We start from the raw sequence: 22,229 nt of genomic DNA on the forward strand, positions 1-22,229 counted from the left end.
AGCCTGATTTTTTTTTTTAGTGATTATAGTAAAGCACTTAACAATTTTCTATTTAATTAAGTAATACACCAAAGAATATAGACTAATAATGTGCAGAAAGTAGACAAATTGACCTACTTCTAAAAATTTTCCTGGTTTTATAACTATGTGACAAAAGCTGTTATAAATTCATCCAAGCTAGTCATTAACTTTCCCATGGGAACGATGTTGCTACTCTGAGTGAAATTGACGGTTATCTGTCCAGAACACAATGTTATACAATACCCCATTTGATAGCTGAAAACCTTGACTTTCTATTGGTTATAGGTAATATATAATGAAACGTACAAGAGAATTATCAACGAATTGTGAAAGAGAGAATGTGACAAGTGGGTGTAGCAGGAGGGGGCTGATTTTCTATTCGATAGCTCTGTAATTGAAGGCTATAAAAATTATGGTCTGTTTGAGCAATAATGATTTTATAGAGAGTATTTTACATTTAATTTTGTACATTTTTGAGGGGTGATGAATAAAATAGGGATGATGACATGCTAAGACAAAATGTGTCGCGTGTGTCGCAGTAGTGGTAATTCAGGATTTTTTAATATATTTCCTTGTAGAATTAAGAACGTAAAACTTGTATACTATTAAAATATGGATTATTAGCTAAGATTTTATGCTATTCTAATTGATATAACATAAACAAAAAGTAGTTTAATAAAATTTTGAATGTAAGACACTAAAACTATGTTGTGCGCAGTAAAATGCACCCGCGCCGATAGGGTTAATGTTTCTTGAATCCTTTACCACTTGTCGTATGTTAACCTCTATCTGGATCAAGCCTTCCTTTCTAGGACATCGGTTGTTCGGGAAGGTTGTTTAACTAAACAACATCCTATTCCGTTGACTTCCACTTCCCATTTGTACTCCTGTTTGGATCCGGATCAACTACTTTATTCAGTTCTCTGCTATGTTATATGACTCGTACTACTTTTTTTCATGGTTCTCATTCCTGTCTAGTTGATCCATGGAATTCCTCTGTTTCCCGTGATTTATCACCTATTGTGCTCACTGGTTGAGTATGTCAACTCGTACAACTGGTGTATTCTGACATGTCTATGGAAGGTTGGCATAATGTTTCTTCACCCTAATTTCGTCATCTAAGTATGTCTCTACCTCCTCGAAACTGCCATTCTTTGGAGGAGATCATTCAGGCTAGTATGTAGACAACTTCCAATATATTTTTCACACATCTGCACAAACTAGCTGTGTCTTCCTTAGGCGGGTGTGTGTCGTTTCTACACATATCTGTTCACTCTTGACTTGAGTAAGTTAACATATTATTATTATTTTTTATCTTAATTCATTGATAAATGTCATATATCAGGATCCCACCTGATGATGGGTGTTGCCTGGTCAGGTATGCTTATTATTCTATTAGCACTAAATCTTTATGCTTCTGTAATGCTCACTGTTGAGATAGGGTGTTTCTGTAAAACCACTGGCTACTTATTTGATGGTGCGTGTTCATGTCTATATTTTTCTGTCACTTTTTCATACATACAGGACTGTCACTCATGAACTTAACGAGTAAAGCAGATTGGGATTTTTGCCCATCTCTATTGACCTGTGATCCCTACAATTGGTTTTTTCTACTTTTCATAAGAGGGAATTGCAGACATCCATTGCACTGTCTCCAGTCTGTAATTCCTCCGGACTCCCCAATGCATATCTCCCCCCTCTTCTAGGGAAGCACTGGAGTCCTTGCCACTTCTGGTTCCCATTTGCTGGATTGGTGGACCATGGAGTTTTCCTCTGGAATGGGGTTTGGACAGTAAATTAAATCAAACTTCCTAGCTCATATGTACCCACTCATGAGAAGAGGACTATTGTTGTTATACTTATTGATTATGCAACAATATAATATTCTGGATCCAAGACACTTCCCCTGAACGTTTTTGTCCGAGCTAACAGCCCTTGTTGATCAAAAAATCTATTTCTTATATGAGGTGTTTCCCCTGGATATTTTTGCTTGTGTGGACCACACTTGTTGATCTCTGTATTTTATGTGAGGCACTTCCACTTGACGTTCACTGCCCAGATGCATCACACTTGACAAAATTTGACGTATCCCAAGGTGCTTCCCCTGGATGTTTTTTGTCCAGGCAGACCGCACTTGTTGATCTTACAAATTTATGCAAGGTGCTTCCACTGGATGTTTTTGTCCAAATGGACCACACTTGGCCTATTCATATAGAATTTATGGTCCTTTAGCCCCAGCCACTATACTTATATCCCAGTATCAGGCACCTTACTGTGACTAACTATCACTCATGACCCATGCTACTGCTTGCTACATATGTGAACGAGTTATACACAATCTGTTGACAATATGCTGATTCTGAATTACCTGACAATTTCTCTTGAAACTACTTATTCAAGGCACTTCTCCTAGTATTTATTTTGATGGGGAGGATCAATCTTGTTGCTCACAATACTCTAGACAAGACATTTCCACTGGATGTTTTGCCCAGTTGGACAGCAATTGACATGCTCTGGTTTACCCCAAGACTCTACCATTGGCACACATCTATTTGGATCTGTTGTCAATTATGCACACTAGACGTTCAGTTTTTGTCAATGCTATGCTGTTTCATCTCATAGTTATAGGAATGGTGCTCTATATCTCTTTCTTGAGGCTATGGTGTCTGCTTATTACATTCTGCCCTATATATGTATTACCGTGTTTGTTACTGGGTGAAGAGCATACCTTTTTCAGAAGTAGTGCTATTCCCCAGAGGTGTGCTGTCTTTCTTGTTTTCAAGGCAGGTGCTCTCTGCTTGATTGAATACTGTTGCACCTTCACTGGCCCCTCCACATTTCAATTGTGGTATTCTAGCTTGGGTGAGAAGAGGTAGTACTGTTTCGGAAGTTAACATTTTCTTACATTGAAAATGTATTTTTGATAGGTACTTACCTATTCTCACCCACATCCCATCCGTCATATCTGCTGATATGCCAGTGTTTCTAGTTTGTACTTGGAAATTTTCAAAGGGAGTATTGTGCCAGAATAATAGAGGAAGCTAGTTGCAGTAGTATAGATGTTGCAGTATGATTGGTGAAGGGTAGCCACATAATCAGCACATGTTTTGAAATGGTACGAAAAGGGGTATAAAAGACTGGTGCTCTGATAGCAAAAAGTTTTTAGCAATGCTTAAAGGACAAACCCAGATCAAGATAGCTTTGGGTGAGGAGAGGCAAGTACCTATCAGAAATACATTTTCAGTGTAAGGAAATGTTAACATCCGAGATGTTTTGTTTATAGTTCTGTAAAGCTGTTATTTATAAATTATTTGGTGCTGAGAAAATAGTCGTACTATTAATTGATAGAACTTTTAAGAAGTTCACATACAACATTATAAAAACTATTGAATTTTTATGGGAAAGATTTTTTGTGGTTTAGTTGACTTGGATAATAAAAAATGTAATTTAATTTTTTTTCTGTTTGCTAATTCTTAAGTCTTGTAAATTTTCTGAATAAAGCTAATAATAAGGTGTTCAAAAAGTAAAAATACAAAAATATAACGAATTATTTGTACATTGACTGTGGTACAGTAAGGATAGTGGTTATTTACAGTAGAAACATTTAAAGACATAATTGTTTTCTGTTATATTAAAACTGTTACAATTAAATGAAAGACATGTTGGAACAAAGAATACTTACAACAGGTAATGCAGTAGTTAACTAGATTTGATTTATAATTGTAATGATATCTTCTAAACAAAATGTATATTTGAAAAATAAATTAAAGTCTTATAACAAAAATTTTTGATGTATCTACATACCTAATGTTGGTAATGTAATTTTACTGTTTTTAGTGGAGTGTCTTCAACATACAGTCAGTATCTTAATAAAGATCTAGTAGAAAGAATTATCCAAGGACTGTGTGACCCTAAAGATCTTCATAAACTGAACCAGCATCTTAAAGAAAGTAAGTTTAAATATTGATTATTAGTTTAATTTATCATGAAATCTAGTATTACTAGGCTATCGAGTATTTCATTATACGAGTTGTAAACATGCCCATTATAAGAATATTTTATCTTTATCTTTTTTATTGTCTGGTAGGTATTCAGGTCACTTAAAATTTAATTGAAATATACAGGGTGGGACAAAAATTGTTTCTTTAGAACATAGTTTGATTTCTAATGTCTTACTCTTTAGAACAATATTGGTATCAAGGGCTGAAAACACTGTTGGCAGTGAGGGTATGCAACTGATCACATAGTGGTCATAGAAGATCTTTGTAATTTTCTGATCTCATAAATAAGGCCATTTATTATTAATTGTAATTATTATTGTACAATCTTAGCAGTTTCTCTGGTAGAAGTTATTAAATAACTCTGTAACTATTTGTATTTCAACAATTTATTGTTCAAAATTATTGTAGAATTGATATTTTATCATTATATAATAGTTATTTCATTTTGTCAGTTAAAATGCAAAAGAAGTGTTCAAACTTTAAGTTCCTTTGTATCGCGAGATGTTTGGTCCAAAAATATTGCAGCTTTAAAGTTTTTGCATAACTGCATAATTCAATTTGTATTTTAATAGTTTCTTACTCAAACTTATTGTAGAATTAATATTTTATTTTTATATAATACTTATTCCATTTTGTCTATAAAAATGCCAAAAAATGTCCAAACTTTCATTTCATTTGCATTTATAGGTGCCTGATCCAAAAAACATTGCACTTCAAAATTTTTTAACTTTTATTTTTGCTGGTTCGTAAGCTTATGTTTATTTCTCCCAATGAAATTACAGTGTTCTCGGTTATTTCAGCATTCATTTTATTTACATCTGTTTATTTGGTTGTGAATTTATTGGTTGAACTCTTTGTTTATAGTACTGCCCTGGAAGGTCTTGCAAACTTTGATTGGTTCTCAGCTTTGAAAAGGGATACAGCCTTAAAATCTGATAACTGTCAGAAAGTGATTCTCAACTTTCACAAGGGCTACAGCCTAAAGCTAATTAACCCTTAGAAAGGAGAGATTCTGAGATTTAACTTTCTGTAGGTGAGAATACAATAATCCAATGTAAAAATTAGTTGTGCCTTTGAAAAATGCTCAATTTTAGTGCAGTAAGTTGTAAAAAAGCAACCTCAAGAAAAAGTTTGAAATACCTACCAAATAATTGTATGGTTTCTGATGGTATCCCAGTCATTCCTAGTAACGTTTTTGCATTATATTATGATTCTCTGAAATAAATGTCCATCATGTAAGGATATTAGGAGTAGCAAGTATGTTAAAGCTGAGACCTGCACCAGCAAACTATTTGGATGACACAGATATTTTTATTGAATGTATTGTTAAGTTTTGTGGTATTCAAGTAATATAAAAGATAAAACAAAAAAGAACTTGTTTTTATTGGAAACAAACTATTACAATTAGATATAAATTGATTTGACCAAAAATATTATTAGCAAAATATCACACTATGAAACCTTTTCAGAGGTAATGGTAATGCCAATTTGACAGCTGATGTTATAGTTCACAAGTAAACTGTTCTCAGTCAAATGTGTTTATATGATTTATCAAAAGAAATACAGTAATCATTATCAAACAAGTTAGAACCGATAGGATATATAGAATTGAAAATTTTGAAAGAAAAAAAAAAGGAACAAGAAAGGAAATGTTTTGGAAAGCAGTGTTTCACAACAAAATTTAGGAAATTTTACAACTTTGAAAAGTTATACAAATACTGAACACCATTAATTTAGGAGGTTTGTTCAAAGTTACGTGCAATTTTATTATGTATTTTTCAGTGGGAAAAATGTTCAAAAATAAAAGATGATATCAATGATACCCTAATAATCTGGAAAGGGTTAAACCAATGTCAGCGTTGTTTCTAGGATGCGTACTTTGCATATTTATGTTATTTTGATTGATACTGGTGCAAGGTGCCAAGTTGATATCTACTTCATTACATGGATAGCTCACCTTCTGGAAGTCAGTGGGGGATTTGGCCCACTTGAGAAAAATCCTAGAAGCAACACTGAATACTATCATGTTTTTTGAACACAAAAAATTTTCAAAATATTAATTTACATGTTTTATCATGGACAGTACATATAATGTTAAAAAAATCTTTTAAGTAAAGTTTTATGAAACTTCTTGACTGCTGTGTTGCCAAAGGTGATGAATGTTAGTATCCATTGATTTTATTAATCATTGAAGTTTTCTGAGGTTAGTCATGCATATTGATTTTTTTATGTAAAGTAACAAGCCAAGAAGTCTGAAATGTTAAAATGAGTTTTTACATATAGATAGATATTTGTTTATTTATTGCCTATTAGAAATTTATTTATATATACATATTTGATTATAGCCCTTCAGGTTGGCAGCAACACCAGTGGCATTTATCGATTAAGAGTTGCTCCAGAAAAGTACATCCACGTCCAAACAAGAAGTAAACGAGTTGCCTGCAATCCTTTGACGAATGAACAGGAATTTGTTATGGCAACACATTCAATTATTAGGTATAAAATGGTTAATAAATATATATTTATATATATAAATATAGCTAGTTTTTATTGCATAAAATAATATTTTGTTGTAAGAATATGCTTTTCTCAAATGTAACTGATTTTAATCTTTTTTTGATATGTGTATCAGTATTGTGTTCCATCAAAAAAATATTTTGTGTGAGAGGTTGAAAATGTGATAAAAATTTGGTTCTGGTTGAATAAATTCTATTGCAAAATATGTGTACACTGTTATCTCTGTATTTGTCAAGTTCAGTAGATTTTAGTCATTAGTGTGTGAAAAGTAATATTTTTGTGCAATTAAAATTTTGCTTTGTAATATAAATATCTGATTTGCATTTTGGTTAAAAATGTTAATATTTGAAAGTATACCTTATTAAGAAGAAGAGAACAAGTTTAGATACAAACTTTGCATTTAGGTAAATAAAACAAATTCTTATTATCTACAGTAGAAAATGTAAGTTTTTCTAAAACTTATTTTGTTCATCCCTGTACGTCGGCTTTTTTGTATTGACTTTCTTGTAACATACTTTTCCTGTTTCTTTATACTAATAAAGTTAGATCATGTGTCTGTTGTGTATTTAAACAAGATATATACATTTGTGAATAAACTATTTGATTTCCTTTGTTACTAATTCTGGCCAGATGTGGCCTAGTGGTTAGCATGTCAGACTGTGGATCTATGTCCATGGTTCATGTCTTGTTACAGGAAAAAATAATAAAACCAATTGTACATTAAGGCAAAAAAAAGTTTGTTATAAGCTACATTGTAAAAAAAAAAAAAAACTTGTGATAAAACAACACATCCTGATATTTGAATGGCTACAACAAAAGTTCGGTTTAGAAACAATCATTGTGGGCTAACAAAACAGAACACAAATGTGTTGGCTGATGCACGATCTTTGTGTTGAATTTTATACAATCTATATACACATGTGACTTCACAACACTATGTATTTAGATAAACATAATTTTGTATTGAAAACTGCTTATTATTGGTGGTGTTTGAAAACACGTAACTTGTGGGTTTAGAGCATCAAAAATATTGTACAATACATGTTTGAAGAGCACAACTTGTATTGCTGTGAAATAATACTATGTTTGTGTTACTTTATGAAATATATATACATTTTTTTTGGTACAGTGTAGAGCCAGGAAATTAAAATATTTAGATGCTTCATCAATAAGCAAAATTAGTGTGTGTGTGTGTGTGTATATATATATAATGTGTGTGTGTGATGTTTTGAAACAAAGAGTAACTACATAGGCTTTTTTTGCCTTTGCATTGTTACAAATGATGGTTCACTGATATTTCAGTGAATACTTAACATGTTTTCTCTCCTGTTGTTTGGGAAAGGGATAATTACTATCATATCTAAAAATAACAAGTTTTATTTTCGAGCAGGTAGAAACCTCAGTCGCATCCATACTTAGATAACAGAAACAGTAATGACCTTCATGACCACAACTTTGAAGGTAGAATTATTTTTAGTTAACCTTCGTGTGGAGGATAGAAACTTGTGTACATTATACGTGAGATTGTACAAATAGTTCTAAATTTTTGTGTCTGCTCACAAATTATTGTACATGTCCTCAAGTTGTGATGACTATCATAGCAGACAGAGAAGGAAACATTAACTAAAATGTTGAGTTACTCAGTTACTCTCTGATCATTTCCATAAAAACCAGCATAAGACAGTAAACCTGTGTATTGGTTCCTTGTGCAGGAATCTTATTGGTTGGGGTCAGTGTGTGATTTAATGGTTAGTCTGGTCATATTGTGCATATTGTTTTTGCTGCAACGATGTGATCTGCAGTTTTGGGCTATAGGATTATTATAAGATTAATGGGAAATTCCACTGTTCAATTAGAGTATTCCAAGAGTTGGTGGTGGGTGCTATTGACTAGCTGCTTTTACTCTATTCTGTAAGTTCAAAATTAGGGATGTATTATGCATAAAGATCTTGTGTACCTAAGCACAATTTGCTGAAACAGTAAGTGTTATATAAATTCTGTTCATGAATTTATCAGTGTTGTCACAGATTTTTCATATTATTATACATGATCCATGTTATCTTTGGTATGTTTCTCAGTTATTTGATTGTTTTAGTGCATGGATGCACCATATTTCCAGTTTTACATGCTCAGTTAAGTTTAGTTGTGAACTTGTGTATCAAGCCAATTTAATGGAACTTAAATTTGGCATTAAGTTTTATAAGTTTCCATGAGGCTTGCATGTTAATCTGGCATAAAATACAAACTGTAACCGAAATGTTCTGTTGAACTGTACTGTGTTAGGTCAAGCCCATTTGTTGTGTATTTATTTATTTATGGATATGTGCTAAACATTGAGTGACAAATTTTGTAGCCCACTATGATGCATGGTAGTACACTTAATAACACCATAAAGAATGGTGGTAATAACAACCATTGCAAGACCATTTAACTCTTTGTATATGGACTTTGTTATTTTGATCAACCTTTTAACCACTATGAAACTATACATACTGTAACCGACCATAGTAAGTGTATTTCTCCGAAATTTGCCAAACTTTTAATAAACATTACATGATTGTTGTTTACAAAAAATCAAGTTTTTTAATAAAGTAAATTTACCAAAGATTTGTCTGTGAATTTATGAAGTCAGTCTGAGTAAAAAGTGATTTTCATGTTAAGAGTAGAAATAGTTCTTTTCATCTTAAAGTTTTCATATTTCATTTTCATAAGTCTTAGAACCTACAAAATGAATATCAAAAGTATTTTTGGCTAAACTTTATACTTCATTTATTAATTTCCCTACTTTAACACTAACTATAGTAAAAACATCTGTATACATTGAAATGAAAAGTTCAAAAATATCAAATAAAATCAAAAATATTCTTTTTTTTTTTTTTCCTAGAATGACTGCAGGTTGTAACAAACATTTGGAAATATTTATCCTAACAACCTGTACTTTCTAACTTTTTCACTATGCTTGATTTTAATTTTATTACTTTGCAATGCCTTTCTAAGTACGTGACAGAAAGTTAACCAAAGTGGGAAAACTTAGCTTAAACATTACGTCAAGTTAAAATCATAATACAGTTAGATGTCTCTTAAGATTTTATTTACTTTTTTTTCATTTAGTTTTAGTTATATCATCTAATAAGATTCTAATTTTTACATTTCAGTTACTTTTGTTAAAAAATATACAAAATTTTGGACTTGTATTAGAGTCTATTTCAGTAATTTGTACGTGAGAACAAACTTAGCACTAGTTTTTTTTTTATACTATGTCGATTCTTCACAAAATCATTAATGCTCCTTTCAAATATGCATTTTAACACCAAAAAAATTATATATTAGGTTATAGAATAGAATTTTCCAAAACTACTATAATTTAATTGGCTTTTCAGCTAAACTATAAATAGGTCAAATAATTTTGTTTGTTACTTAGAGCAGAAAAACACTATTGCGAACAATGAAACTGAGCTAAATATCTACTTTTGATTAGTTGGAAATCATGTAAGGGTAGAAAGAAAATCTAAAATTGGCAATTTGAAGTACAGATGTATCATGTGCCACAGAGGAGTGAAGATTGAGAATTTATTTAGATATTTCTTTTTGAAACTTAAATAATGATATAACAGTTGGAATTATAAACTACATTTTGCTGTCAAGCTTGTTGACGTACATTGATGAAGTTGTTTAAATTTTTAATGTAACCGTGTAAAATAGTCATGATATGTGCATTTTGACTATTCAGTGTGCATAGGGTTATGCACAGTCCAGATGGTTATACACTTGTGAATGTTGAGCCATATAGTATGAAATAATTTAGACATTTTTTACTTATTTGCATTGCATAAATGTTTATTGACTTTAACAATGCATCGGTATTTTTATTTTTTATAATTAGTTAGTATACTAGAATTTTTAAGCTTTTAGTTGTAACTTCAAGGGTCAATAGATGGTTTATCATTTTTATCAGCATCTTGTAAGCTTATTTTAATATAGATTTAAGTTAAATATGTTTTATTTATTCAATAGAGACCCTGACTTTCCAAATGTTAGTCAACGGAATGGTACTCCTTTTATCAGTGGAAATTCTTCCCCATCCAGTAGCATGGGCACCGGTGTATATACTTCTCCTACCACTTTGAGTGCTGTAGTTAGTGGGCCTTCTTCTAGCTCCCTTTATTCCAGCCTTACCTCATTGCCTTCATCCTCTCATGAAATCAGCTTTGATGATTTTGGCTTTGAACTTTTCTCTTCATCAAACTGGGAAATATCATCAGGAAATGACAGGGAAGTATTGTCCTCAAGCAATACTGTTCCAAGTTCTTCCCCAGTGACTACTGCCAGTAGTGAAAGTAATGTTAGGGTGACTTTGAGTGCAGTTCAGCAGGCCCAGTTATCTACCAATGTCTTGTCAACAGAAATTTTACCTGTAGCCCACTCTCCAGCCCCTCAGATGACTTCACCAAGTAATGCTGGGGTTGGCAGAGTAACTCCACTTAGTACATACACATATAGTTCTCTTCAGGGTTCACCTTCAAGTGGAAGAGCAACTCCTGTGTTATCAGAGCTGAAGAAGGTGGAAGATGAATTGTGTGTTATTTCAGACGTTAACTCTGTTAACAGAGACATTTCATTAATAACTTTTTCAGAGCATCACACTCCAGCTAGAACTAATCATCCAAAACTCAGAAATGTATTAACTCAGGGTGTTGAGGACAGAAAGTCTTCTGCTGAAGTAACTTTCTTTTCAAAAATGTTTGGTGATGATGGTAGTTCCCAAAGCAGTAACAATATAGGGTCAGAAAATGGTTTAGTAATGAAAGGAATGTCTATAGTTACAGGTGATGAAAGCTCCAATACTTCATCAAAAAATGTAATATTACGGGAACTCTTAAATCAGGATGAAGATGCCATATCTGAATTCAAACCTCACTTTTCTAGTGGTGACACTAAAAGTGGAATGTCTTCTACAGGCATGGAGAGTCTAAGAAATGACATAAGTAAAGCAACTTCTAAAAGGCCTGTGAACAATAACAACATGCTTAGAAAGGTAAGGTGATATAGCTTAACTTTCCATGTGGGCTCAGTCACTTTGACTGATCTTGTAACCACCAAGTAACCATGAAAGTTAACCTACTATAACTTTAAATATGGTACATGTATTTTCACAAAATTTGATTAGTTTTAAGCAAACATTATAAGAATTTTTTAAACAAAAAATTAGATTCTTTAATTAAGTATTTTTCCCAAAGATTTGTCCATGAATAAATGGAGTCAGAGTGTTGACTAGTCTAAGTCGGTCTTTCATATTTGAAAATAGCGGGTGAGTAATTTTTTTTTACTCGCCTGAAAATAGTATAGCGAGTGATTTTTACCACTCAGTGAAATAATGTAGTGAATAAAACAAATAGTAAACTATAGTAAACAAAAATCTGTGTACACATGTGTAATCTTTGTAAAAGTTATGCAGTATTTAGTAATTCCTCAAACACCCTTAAAATGCGCCCTTGATTATCAACATTTGACGAAAACAGGCCTAACTGAATGTATTTTTCTTTTATAAGTGAATAAAAATATTAGCAGATAATCAGTGATGTTGGATGAGGATGCATAAGATAGGGAACTCCACCACCAACGGCAGCACATTCATGAAATTTAGGAAGAGGCTGCACACTTGCCCAATTTAATTTAAGCTAAGAAGTTATTATGCCTCTTTTTAGTATAGCACTGAAACCTAAAAAAATTGTCCCATAAAACTGTTTGACATGAAATTAACAAGAGTTTATCCACTGTCATTTTGAACATCAGAAAAAGTAGGCAAAATCACATGTGAAATTAGAGTAAAGTTATTAATGACAAAAACTTTGTCGAGGAAGATCTTGGACTAAATAAATGAATGATGAGTAAACAATGCATGATTTAAATCCAGTCAAATCAGCCACAAATATCAATCCAATTTCGATTTGCTTTTACACGACTTAAACATTATGTTGAAAGCGTGCAAAATTTATGAAAATTTGTCATCTTCTAGTATAATATCAATGTATCAGCGATATATTGATTTGTAAAAATATTTACCTTCACAACCAACTCGGTTCCACATTCATTTTTTGTCTCGTAACCAATGGTATTCGGCAATTCCCACTTTAAAAACATAGACAAGTGTATGCTTGTACCATTTGCAAACATTGTTTTACATGAATGGCAATTCACAAAAATAGACTTTAGTCCCCAATTTCGATTAATGTGTGCTAAACAACAACACCCGTGTTGTCTTGAATCGTCAGTGCTGCAGTAGTAAATAATTGTCTTAATTGCAATATGAAAATACCACTCATCATGTGTGCTAAATAAGTAAAGTTGCGTGCATGGTTTTAAAAAAGTTTTTAACGGGAGCAATAATGACAAACTTATGTGAGTAATTATCAATGCACCTAAAGCAAAACTAATGAGCATTATTGTGTGCATATGTGATCATGCACCTCAAATCTGAAAGAGTACTAAGTGCAAGATAATTTTCTTATTAAGATTAGAAATACTTTTATTCATCTTACAGTTTCCAAATTTCATTTGAATAACTAAAGGCTTCTAAATAAACATCAAAGTTTTTTCAGTAAAACTTTTTATTTCATCTGTTATTTTCTCTGCCCTAGCTCTATACAGATTCGGTCAACCTTGTAACCACCATAAAAAATATGAAATAAATCCAAATTACTCATTTTTTTTTCTTCTTCCTAGAATGACTGCAGATTGTAACACAAAACTACATTTGCTTATCCTAAATAGCTTAAAGTTCATAATAGTCTACATCTCATTCTGCTTAGTTTTATTGCCCTTTGAACTGTGTTTAACTAATGATCCCATGATACAAGATGTAAACCTCTCAGCGAACACATATTTCAGGTTATTGAATAATGTAAAACATGAGCTACTTGTAAACATACCTTGTGGAGAAATCTTTTTATTATTGATATTATTCATCTCCTTACCTAATGAAAAACACATAAAAAAACAAGAAATGTAGCACTTACATTTGGCCTCTTGTTTTTTTGCTGTTAGCCTGCCAATGAGATTTAAGCCTACTTTTTTGTAATGATGTCACTAGTACATTAAATAATTCTTATTTATTTGAAGGATGCACGAAAAAACACAAAATAATAACACACATAAACCAAACAATATCCTATAACTATTATAATTTAAATGTCTTTCTAACTATGGCATAAGTGATTTAAGATAATTCCCTCTGCCACTCGAATTGAACTTGGTGAGAGCAACTTTCAATTTGTAAAAACAAAATAACTAAAAATCTATACTAAAAACAATGAAGCATTATACAACATTCATTAAATTAAAACTTTGTCTCTCTGTTGATTATAAATGATGTAATAGAAAATTTCAGAGAGAGTTATTGGCAATTTGTGAAGGAGAGAATGTGACAGGTGGACCTGACTTTCTGGTTTATGTCTGCAAAACAAAGAAGATTGAAGGCTATAAAGATTAGACTTTGTCAGAGAAATATCTGTACTGTAATGAATAATTTACATTAAACTGGGGACATAAAAGAGGGATGATGAAAAAATATATAGCATGGGAAGATGGTGCAAACAAGTGTCATGATTCCCATACAAGAGGATATTGAAGATTTATTTAAATATTTCCTTTTGAAATTATTATCTATGTTTTGATGCCAAGTTTATTTGTATGTTTTTATAATAAAATAGTTTAATTAAGTTTTGAATGAAGCTCTATAAAAGGTTGTGACATGCAAACTTTGACCTACTCATAGCAAGAGGGTTAATTTGTTTCAATTTTTATGCTCAAAATGTCTTTTAATTTGTTACAGGTAAGTCAGTATGACTGACACCCAGTAAGAGTCATTTTTGGACTATCTTTTAAAGGCAAAAAACTACTAAGACTTTTGAGAAAGTTATTCTTGTAGTATAGATGAGTTCCTTTAACTTTTCCTGTACAATCGAGTTAAAGTGTGCATATCATGGCATTTTATGATGTTACATTCACAGTTTAATTAAGCAATTTATTATCTATTGTATACCAATAAACTGGACATGAAAATGTAGTTTATAATTCAAATTTTTATATTTCTTAAGTTTTAACTTTTTAACATCTGTGCTCCAATACCTTCACATCAGAATTTTATAAACTTCTATGATAGGCTGCTGCAGTTTCCAACCAATTAGAAACACAGACCATGCTTAGTGATAAGCAAGAATCTGAACTTTGAATCTTCTACTTTTTTTATTTACTGAGTTAGCAATAAATTTGCTAAATCTACCAGAAAAGCTCTTCCTCTCTCTTTCTGACTTTCAAGATCATTTGTCAGTCAGCTTTACTTTGTTAATGGAATTTGCTTATAACCATAGAAAGAGCAGGTTCTTTTACACATAAATCCTACAATTCTGTGTTCAGTTTTCCCACCATTATCCTTTAGTTGACCAGAATTACTTGGTTTGCATTAATCAGCTTTGGTGCTCTGCGTAATAACAAAAAATATTGGGCCAATTTACAGCGTACTTAGAAAACCAGATAAATTATAGTAGTTTTGGAACATTCTATTCTGATGAATTTTTTTTTATTGTTTAGAAGTTAGAATTCTCATGAGAAAGAGGTATTTCAAATTGATGATGTCCAGATTTTAAGAAAATGCAAGTTGTATAATTCAAATTGATGATGTTCAAATTATAGGAAAATGCAAGTTGTATGACTGTGAAAGTAAAGATTTCTAAAAAAAAATGCTGTTAATTTTTTTCTAAATATCATTATAAATAGCTCTAACTAGTTAACTTAAATTTAAAAAAAATTTGAACTGATTTTTTTAAATGTTTTTATCTTGGTATCAATCACATAATTAGAGAAATGAGAATAAACTTTATTGTAGTTGCATGGTGAAGTTAAACATTGTTACGTGTTAACATAATAATACTATATTATCTGAATAGATAAAGCTATAATTATCAAAAGTTAATTAAACAAAATAAAGTGGTTTATTGAATTTTTATGTTTCTTGACTTTAAATTAATGGATTATAACCTGATTAAGCTAATTATTTTCAAACATTAATATTATATTAACCTTGTTTGACTTATTTAGGTTGAATTTGGACTATATGGGTGACAACGTTTAATCCAAAATACTATTATTATTGTGGAAGTCTGTTATTTCATGTGAAAAAAATACTGAAAAGTTGATTACAGTCTTAGCTAACTTTACGAAGTTAACTGTAATCAGACCATCACTTAAAAAATTTAACATTACTGTATTGTTGGTATTTCTTAATATTTTAATACTCTATTATCTGAATAGATAAAGCTGTGATTATCAAAATTTAATTTAACAAAATAAATTGATGTTTTTTCTAATTGTTATGTAGTTATACTTTGAATTTAGGCTACTTGAAAAATATCCAAAAATACTAGGATTTTACTTTAAGTATGCATTGGCTAAATAAATTAAATGAAGTATGATTATTCTTTTCTTTGGTTGGTTAAAAAGCATATATATAACTGCTTAGATATGTTTTAAACACTTAAAGATTTAAGCTTTGTCATAAACATGCTTATGAATAATTATAATGAATAAATTAAGTAGAAAATGATTGCTTCAGCTGTCAAAGGACATAAAAAAACATGAAGGGTTTATATGCTACCAAAATAATTTATCAGTAGATGACATTTTGGGATACTGCTTTTCTTCGGATCTAAATACAGACAATTAAAGATCTGAAAGAAACACCATGAATTACACAAAAAACATCATGTGGTTTTAACAATATTATACAGATCAGTGATATTGTACGATACTTGCAATAAAGAAGAGAATGTAATAACACTGTGACATTATTAAGAATCTTTCAAATTTTTAACATTTTATCAATGTTATATTTTCATATGGTCACGGGATTTATCACATAATTTTTAAATGTACATGTTATATAGTTTGAAGGTTTTTGATAATGTCACAATGCTATTATATTCTTTTCTTTATTACAACTATTGTACAATGTCACTGACCTATATAATATTGTTTAAACCATGTGATGTTCTTTGTGTGATTCACTGTGTCTTATTTAAATCCTTAATTGTCTGCATTTAGGTCTGAAGAAGGGTGGTAGCCCAAAATGTCACCTAACAATAAATGATTTTGGTAATATATAAGCCCTTCACATTTTTTATGAACAGTTGTTAAAGAATAATGAACTGTTTGGAAAAGTGTACACAGTATTGTTACAACAGGACACTGATAAATCTTTCATTGTTTTTAAATGTTAAACAGTGTGGTTGTGTATATGATACATGTTCGTATACAAAGTTCAGTATTAAAAAATATTACTTAATTTTAACTTATTAAAATGGGGTTTCCTCTGGGTTTTCATATTTATTTGGCACTTTATAAGTTAATTTTGACTATATTTCAACAATTTCAGTTAAAAAATGTTTTTGAGATAATAAATTACCTCTTGATCCTTCGCATGTGTTCCTATGAGTTTTGCATGCTACTACTTTTGAGCTAACTCACATCCAAAATCATGTTTTTAACATGAACTGTACTAGTGCATGATGACATCATCATGAGACGATAGCCCTTCACCGATAGAAAGGTGACACAACCTCCTTGCACAGTATAAATCCCCTTAAGCACTTGTGCTCAAAATAATTTCATTTTTAAATGGTTGTGTTTTTGTTTGTCATTGTTGTTCAATTATGTGAGATTTTCTATTGTAAATGGGACTATTTTTGTTCAGATTGACTGATTTTTTTTCTCATTACTGAAGTAGAAAAAAGTTTTGTCTGCTTATCCATTATGATTTCTTAAGTATAGTAACTTCTATTTCATCCTGTGATGGTGATGAAGCTACTAACATAGGACCTGTGTCTATGGTGGCTTCTGGAGGCTCATTGTATGTTGAGGATGTGATAGCTATTGTTAAACATACACACTGGGATTCCTCCTCCCATCCATTTGGCTGATGTTCCATCTCCTCGCATTGAACATGATCAGGGTGACGATGATTTTGACTGGATGATTCCCCAACCAGGGTTTATTCTAAGTCTTGCTTTATCTGTGGAAGAAACTCCTCAACATTCCATTCTATTTCTTGATATCATTTTGCAGTTATGATCATTACTTTTTCTTTCTCCTTTGTCTTTCAATTCCTCGTGTTCTTTACTTCACGTAACCCATTCTAACAATTATTTTGTTTCCCTTTCTTTGCCTCATATTAGGGATCAAGCAGATTTGTTTCTTAAACAGCTGCATATCTGTACTCATATACTTTGTCCTCCTCACCTGCTTGACTCTTATGCTCTAGCTTACAGCCATTATTCTTTTCCTTTTCTTGGCTCCCAGTGTTCTGTTTTACTTTCTAATGCTCTGGAAGGGTTTTTCTGGAAAGGTTTGTTCTCTCATTTTTACCACTTTGTCCCATACTGCTACTACTTCTGCACTATTTCTCTTTATTTGATTCCTCTACTCTTGGATTTATTGGGTGAGGATACTCTTCTAATTAAAGTTTGTCTTCCTCACTCTTATATCCATAATTTTGTTGGTCTTTTGGGGTGTTCCTGACAAGGTGGCCTGGCATCACTCTTCGACTCCTCTACTATTTCTAGCTTCCCAGTCTTGTTCTTCCTGCCCTACCACTTCCTGATGTCAAAACCATCACTAATCTTGTCAATGACTGTTCTGCAGATCTGACCCAGTGGGGACCCATCTGTCTCGCTTTTCCAACCTTGTTTGTTTGTAGTCCCCAAGAAGACTGGTAACTGTTGTCTGGTTATTGACCTATCATCTCAAAACTGGTTTCTAGTAATTCCGTAGTTCCAGTTGTAAGGTTTCTTTCCTTTCCAGTGGCATTTTTCACCCAGTCAGTGGATGTCCTAGGTTGATGTGTCAGGCACTTTTTTACATATTCCAATTGCCCCATCCTCCAGACATTTTTTTTCATTTCATCCATTGGAATTGACTCTTTTCGGCATTGCATTTGAGCTTAACATCTTCAGTATAGTCGTAGTGGCATTTGTCTGCCATATTCATGGGCTGAGGTTCTTGCCCCTTCTCCTACACTTACATTCTTTTACAAAAGGCTGCTCAGCTGGGCTGGCTTGTCAGGCTGTCCAAGTCTTTTCTCACACCTACTCAATATTTAGTACTTTGATACATCAGGGTGTGTTCTTCAGCCTTTACCACTTTATCTGTGAGAAATGGAAAGTCTAGTCATCAAAATTTGCACTTCTTGTTAACACCCTGCATGTGAGTTTTTTTTGCTTTTGGGGATTCTGGCTTCCCTCAAACTAATCATTCCTTTGCCTATGCTCTCATATGCCTCCTCCAGTGGATTCTTTCTTGGGATCCATTGTTCTTGATTGTGAACCTCTTGACTGTGCTAATACCATGGTGAGCATCTCTTTGCTGCCCCTTTCACAAAACTGTATCGCCATCTTTTCACAGATACTTCCCAGTCAAACTGGGTTGTGTCTTTCCCCAGTGATATTACTTTGGGTGTTTGGGCTTCAGAGGAGCCTTCATTTCATATTAACATCTTATAACCTCTCTCACTCCATTGGGTATGTTCCAATTTCCTACCTCTTTTCATGAATCAGGTCATGATCCAATCAGACAATTCCTCTGTCATTTCTTACATCAACCATCAGGAGGGTATCGGTTCCATGATTCTTTGCTTCTTTACATTGGACCTGCTGTTTTTGTCTTATTCCCACTGAGAATGTCTCATAGTTATGTGCTGGGAGCTCTGAAATTTGTGTCAGATTGCCTTTCTAAGCATGGTGTGGTCTCTTCACCTTCAGGTTTTTCATTTGGGCATGTCCCTCATCAGTGCTTATGTTAATCCTCTCAATACCAGTCTATCGCTTTTCTGATCATCAGTTCCTCATCTTTTGGCTCTGTGGGTTGATGCTCTTAACCAGGACTGGTCTCATCTTTTTCTGTATGCCTATCCTCCTCTTTATCTTCTCCTTTGATGTCCTTGCCTTGACAAGTGACACTCCTTGTTGGATACTGTTGGTGGCATTTCATAGGCCTGTATATCCCTAGATTCCACTCCTTCATCATTTGACATCAAGCCCCCTCTTCCTCTGCCCAATTCCCTCTCTCTTATTCCAACCTCACGTCTCTTTTTCACACAAGAGTGCCATCTCTTTATCTTCATGTATGGGACTTGTCCAGTCCATTACCCTCAAAGCAGAATTCTCCAGTTGTATAACCTTCTTATCCAGTTCCTGTCATCCTTCAATTTCATCTGTCTATCAACAGAAGTGGCAAGTTTTTCTATGTTGGTCCATCCAACACTCCTTCTAGGCCATCCTTCTGTGGCTCACCTTTTGGCCCTCTTCACTTAGTTGTTCAACCATGGATTGTCAATCTATATCATAGCTGGTTATTGGGCAGCTTTGTCAACTTTGTTTTGCCTTTCCCATTACCACCCATTGTTTTCTTTTCCTGTCCTCTCTACCTTGTTCTGGTCCTTCAGTAACCCCCTCATCCTACTCCCATGCCTGATAGCGACCTTAATGTGGTTTTACTTACCATTGATGCTTCCTACACACTCTTTGACTACTTCTACCTGGACTGGGCTTTTTTTTTTAAGACTTAAGTGCTTGGGAAGTTAATTATTCCTTTTCTCATATCTCCCTCTCTTCTATTTCTTATCTCTATGCTTGTCCAGACCCAGATTGTCTTCTGTATCCTGTCAGTCTATTTGGTGTTATTTGACATGTACTTCTCTTTTTTGGGGGCTCCTGCCATAATCTGTTTCTACCTCGAGACCTTCATTCAGGGACTTCTCATCTACTACCCCTACTAGATGGATTTGGCAACTTCTGTTGGTGTATCCTTCTTTGTATATTGATGCTTGCTGGCTTTTTCACATTTCATCACATCAAATTTGTCACCTGTCTCACTCTCTTGTGCCCCATTTTTGCTGACTCATGGATGAGATCCTTCAGGCTGACATGTGGATGACTCCCCAATATGTTCATCTCCCATTATCTTCATCATCTGGCTGTTAACTTTCTGCATGATTTTGACTCCCTCCTGTTGATATTCTTCAATATATGTGCTGCCTATGAGAAGGGTAAGTACGTTTTCTTTGTTATTTTATAGGATTCTGCCAGATGACTAGTGTTGCCTCCTAAGGTATGCTTATTTCCCAAAATCTGCATTGGGTCTGTGGCAACGGAAAGTTCTCAACCCATCTTCCTTGGCTCTACCATTGCACAATGTTGGGATGATGTGTTCCTTTAGACCATTAGGGGTATCCTTATGGTATTAAAATTTACTCAATTGCCCAATCCAGACTGTACCATTCCATGGACTATCATGGAAAAAGCCAGTACCATGGACATGTCTGCCCATTTCTTTGGCTTGCACTAGCTGTCTTTTAAAAATAGGGTTTCATGGTATTTAGTAAAATACCTTTCTGACAGGAATCCACTGGGGAACTGGACATTTATCTGGGTTCCCAATGCGAGTTATCCCCCTTTTTCTAGTGGAGCACAGGAGACTCTTGCCACTTACCAGTTCTTAACTGCTGTGGTAGTGTACCTTGGAGAGTTCCTAACTGATTATGCACAACACTGGTGGGAAGTAAGGTAGTAGTGACACTATCCGTGTAGTGAGGGTCACCCTTCAAACAGTTAGCATGCCCTCTTCCTGCAGTGGGTGTGTCCAGTTAAGTCAAAGTGTGACACACGCTGTACAGTCAGATTGCATCCTAATCACACTACATTTCTTGGCTTGCTGATCACTTGTATGTGAGTGCTAGGTTGGTCGTGATCAATTTCCACCCACCCATGCAACACTTGAGGCTCTTTTACCTTTCCCCCCATTTCCTTCTAAGCAAAGATTATACCCTGGTAGAGATGAGATGCAGTCTCCCACAAGAATTTTTCTGACCATCCCAAAGAATGACTTTTTGCTAAGGACCTATTATCCCTGTAAAACATTTAATCCATTCCAAAATTTTCAAGTATTTCCCCTAGTTATTGTACAGACCTTGGTTTCCACCTTGTTATGGTGCCACTTCAAGTTATTTGATCATTTACCAATGAAACAGCTTTGAAAAGAGCTATAAAGACAGTTTAGATATGATTTGATAGGGCAAAAATTAGATTATTACATCATAGTAGATTAAATATATAGGTTTAAAAGTTTTTTATTGTTTCTGGAAATGTTTTTTTCATTTGAGAATTGTTAAAGTAGTTGTGTATTAAATTATTTCTGTTTGAAACCAACAGAAATTTTCTTCATTGATAGGATATCTGGTAACTTGAGATAAGGTAAGCTTATAAAGTTTAGAGACATCTTGAATGAATAACAAAGAAAGGTTTTTTTTATGAAGATTTTGTCATTATCAAGTGTAAGTAGTTGACACAAACATACATAGAATAAGAATCAAAGAAGTTGCAAGACTTGAGATTGCTTGAGGCCTAATAAAGTATCTCCTTAATGTTTGGTTCTTTGTTTAAACTTAGTGGTTTTACTTTTTAATAAATATGCTCTGTTTTTTGTTGTTGTTTTTGGATTGCAATATTTGTAAACATAAGGTTTTTCATTATCTTCGCCAAAGGAAATAAAATTATAAAAAAAATCAGATAATTTTAGTTAATTTACTCTTTAGTGAATATGGTAGATGACTGCAAAATATTCTGAATACTCATAATATCTTTA

At 33.0% G+C, this 22,229-nt stretch overlaps 1 protein-coding gene across 14 annotated transcripts in view; it reads left to right on the top strand.

Annotated features, from left to right (window-relative positions):
• Positions 1–22,229, top strand: part of LOC106465626 (nuclear receptor coactivator 2-like) — a 168,076-nt gene that overhangs the window by 83,053 nt on the left and 62,794 nt on the right. For all 14 annotated transcript variants that reach the window (XM_022393559.1, XM_022393566.1, XM_022393567.1 and 11 more), the window contains 3 exons: positions 3,859–3,971; positions 6,368–6,518; positions 10,554–11,574. In XM_022393559.1, coding sequence (XP_022249267.1) covers positions 3,859–3,971; positions 6,368–6,518; positions 10,554–11,574 — 1,285 coding nt within the window. The remainder of the gene's footprint in view (positions 1–3,858; positions 3,972–6,367; positions 6,519–10,553; positions 11,575–22,229) is intronic.

The sequence above is a fragment of the Limulus polyphemus genome, unplaced genomic scaffold, assembly GCF_000517525.1.
Source record: "Limulus polyphemus unplaced genomic scaffold, Limulus_polyphemus-2.1.2 Scaffold2004, whole genome shotgun sequence".
NCBI classification, from domain to species: domain Eukaryota; kingdom Metazoa; phylum Arthropoda; class Merostomata; order Xiphosura; family Limulidae; genus Limulus; species Limulus polyphemus.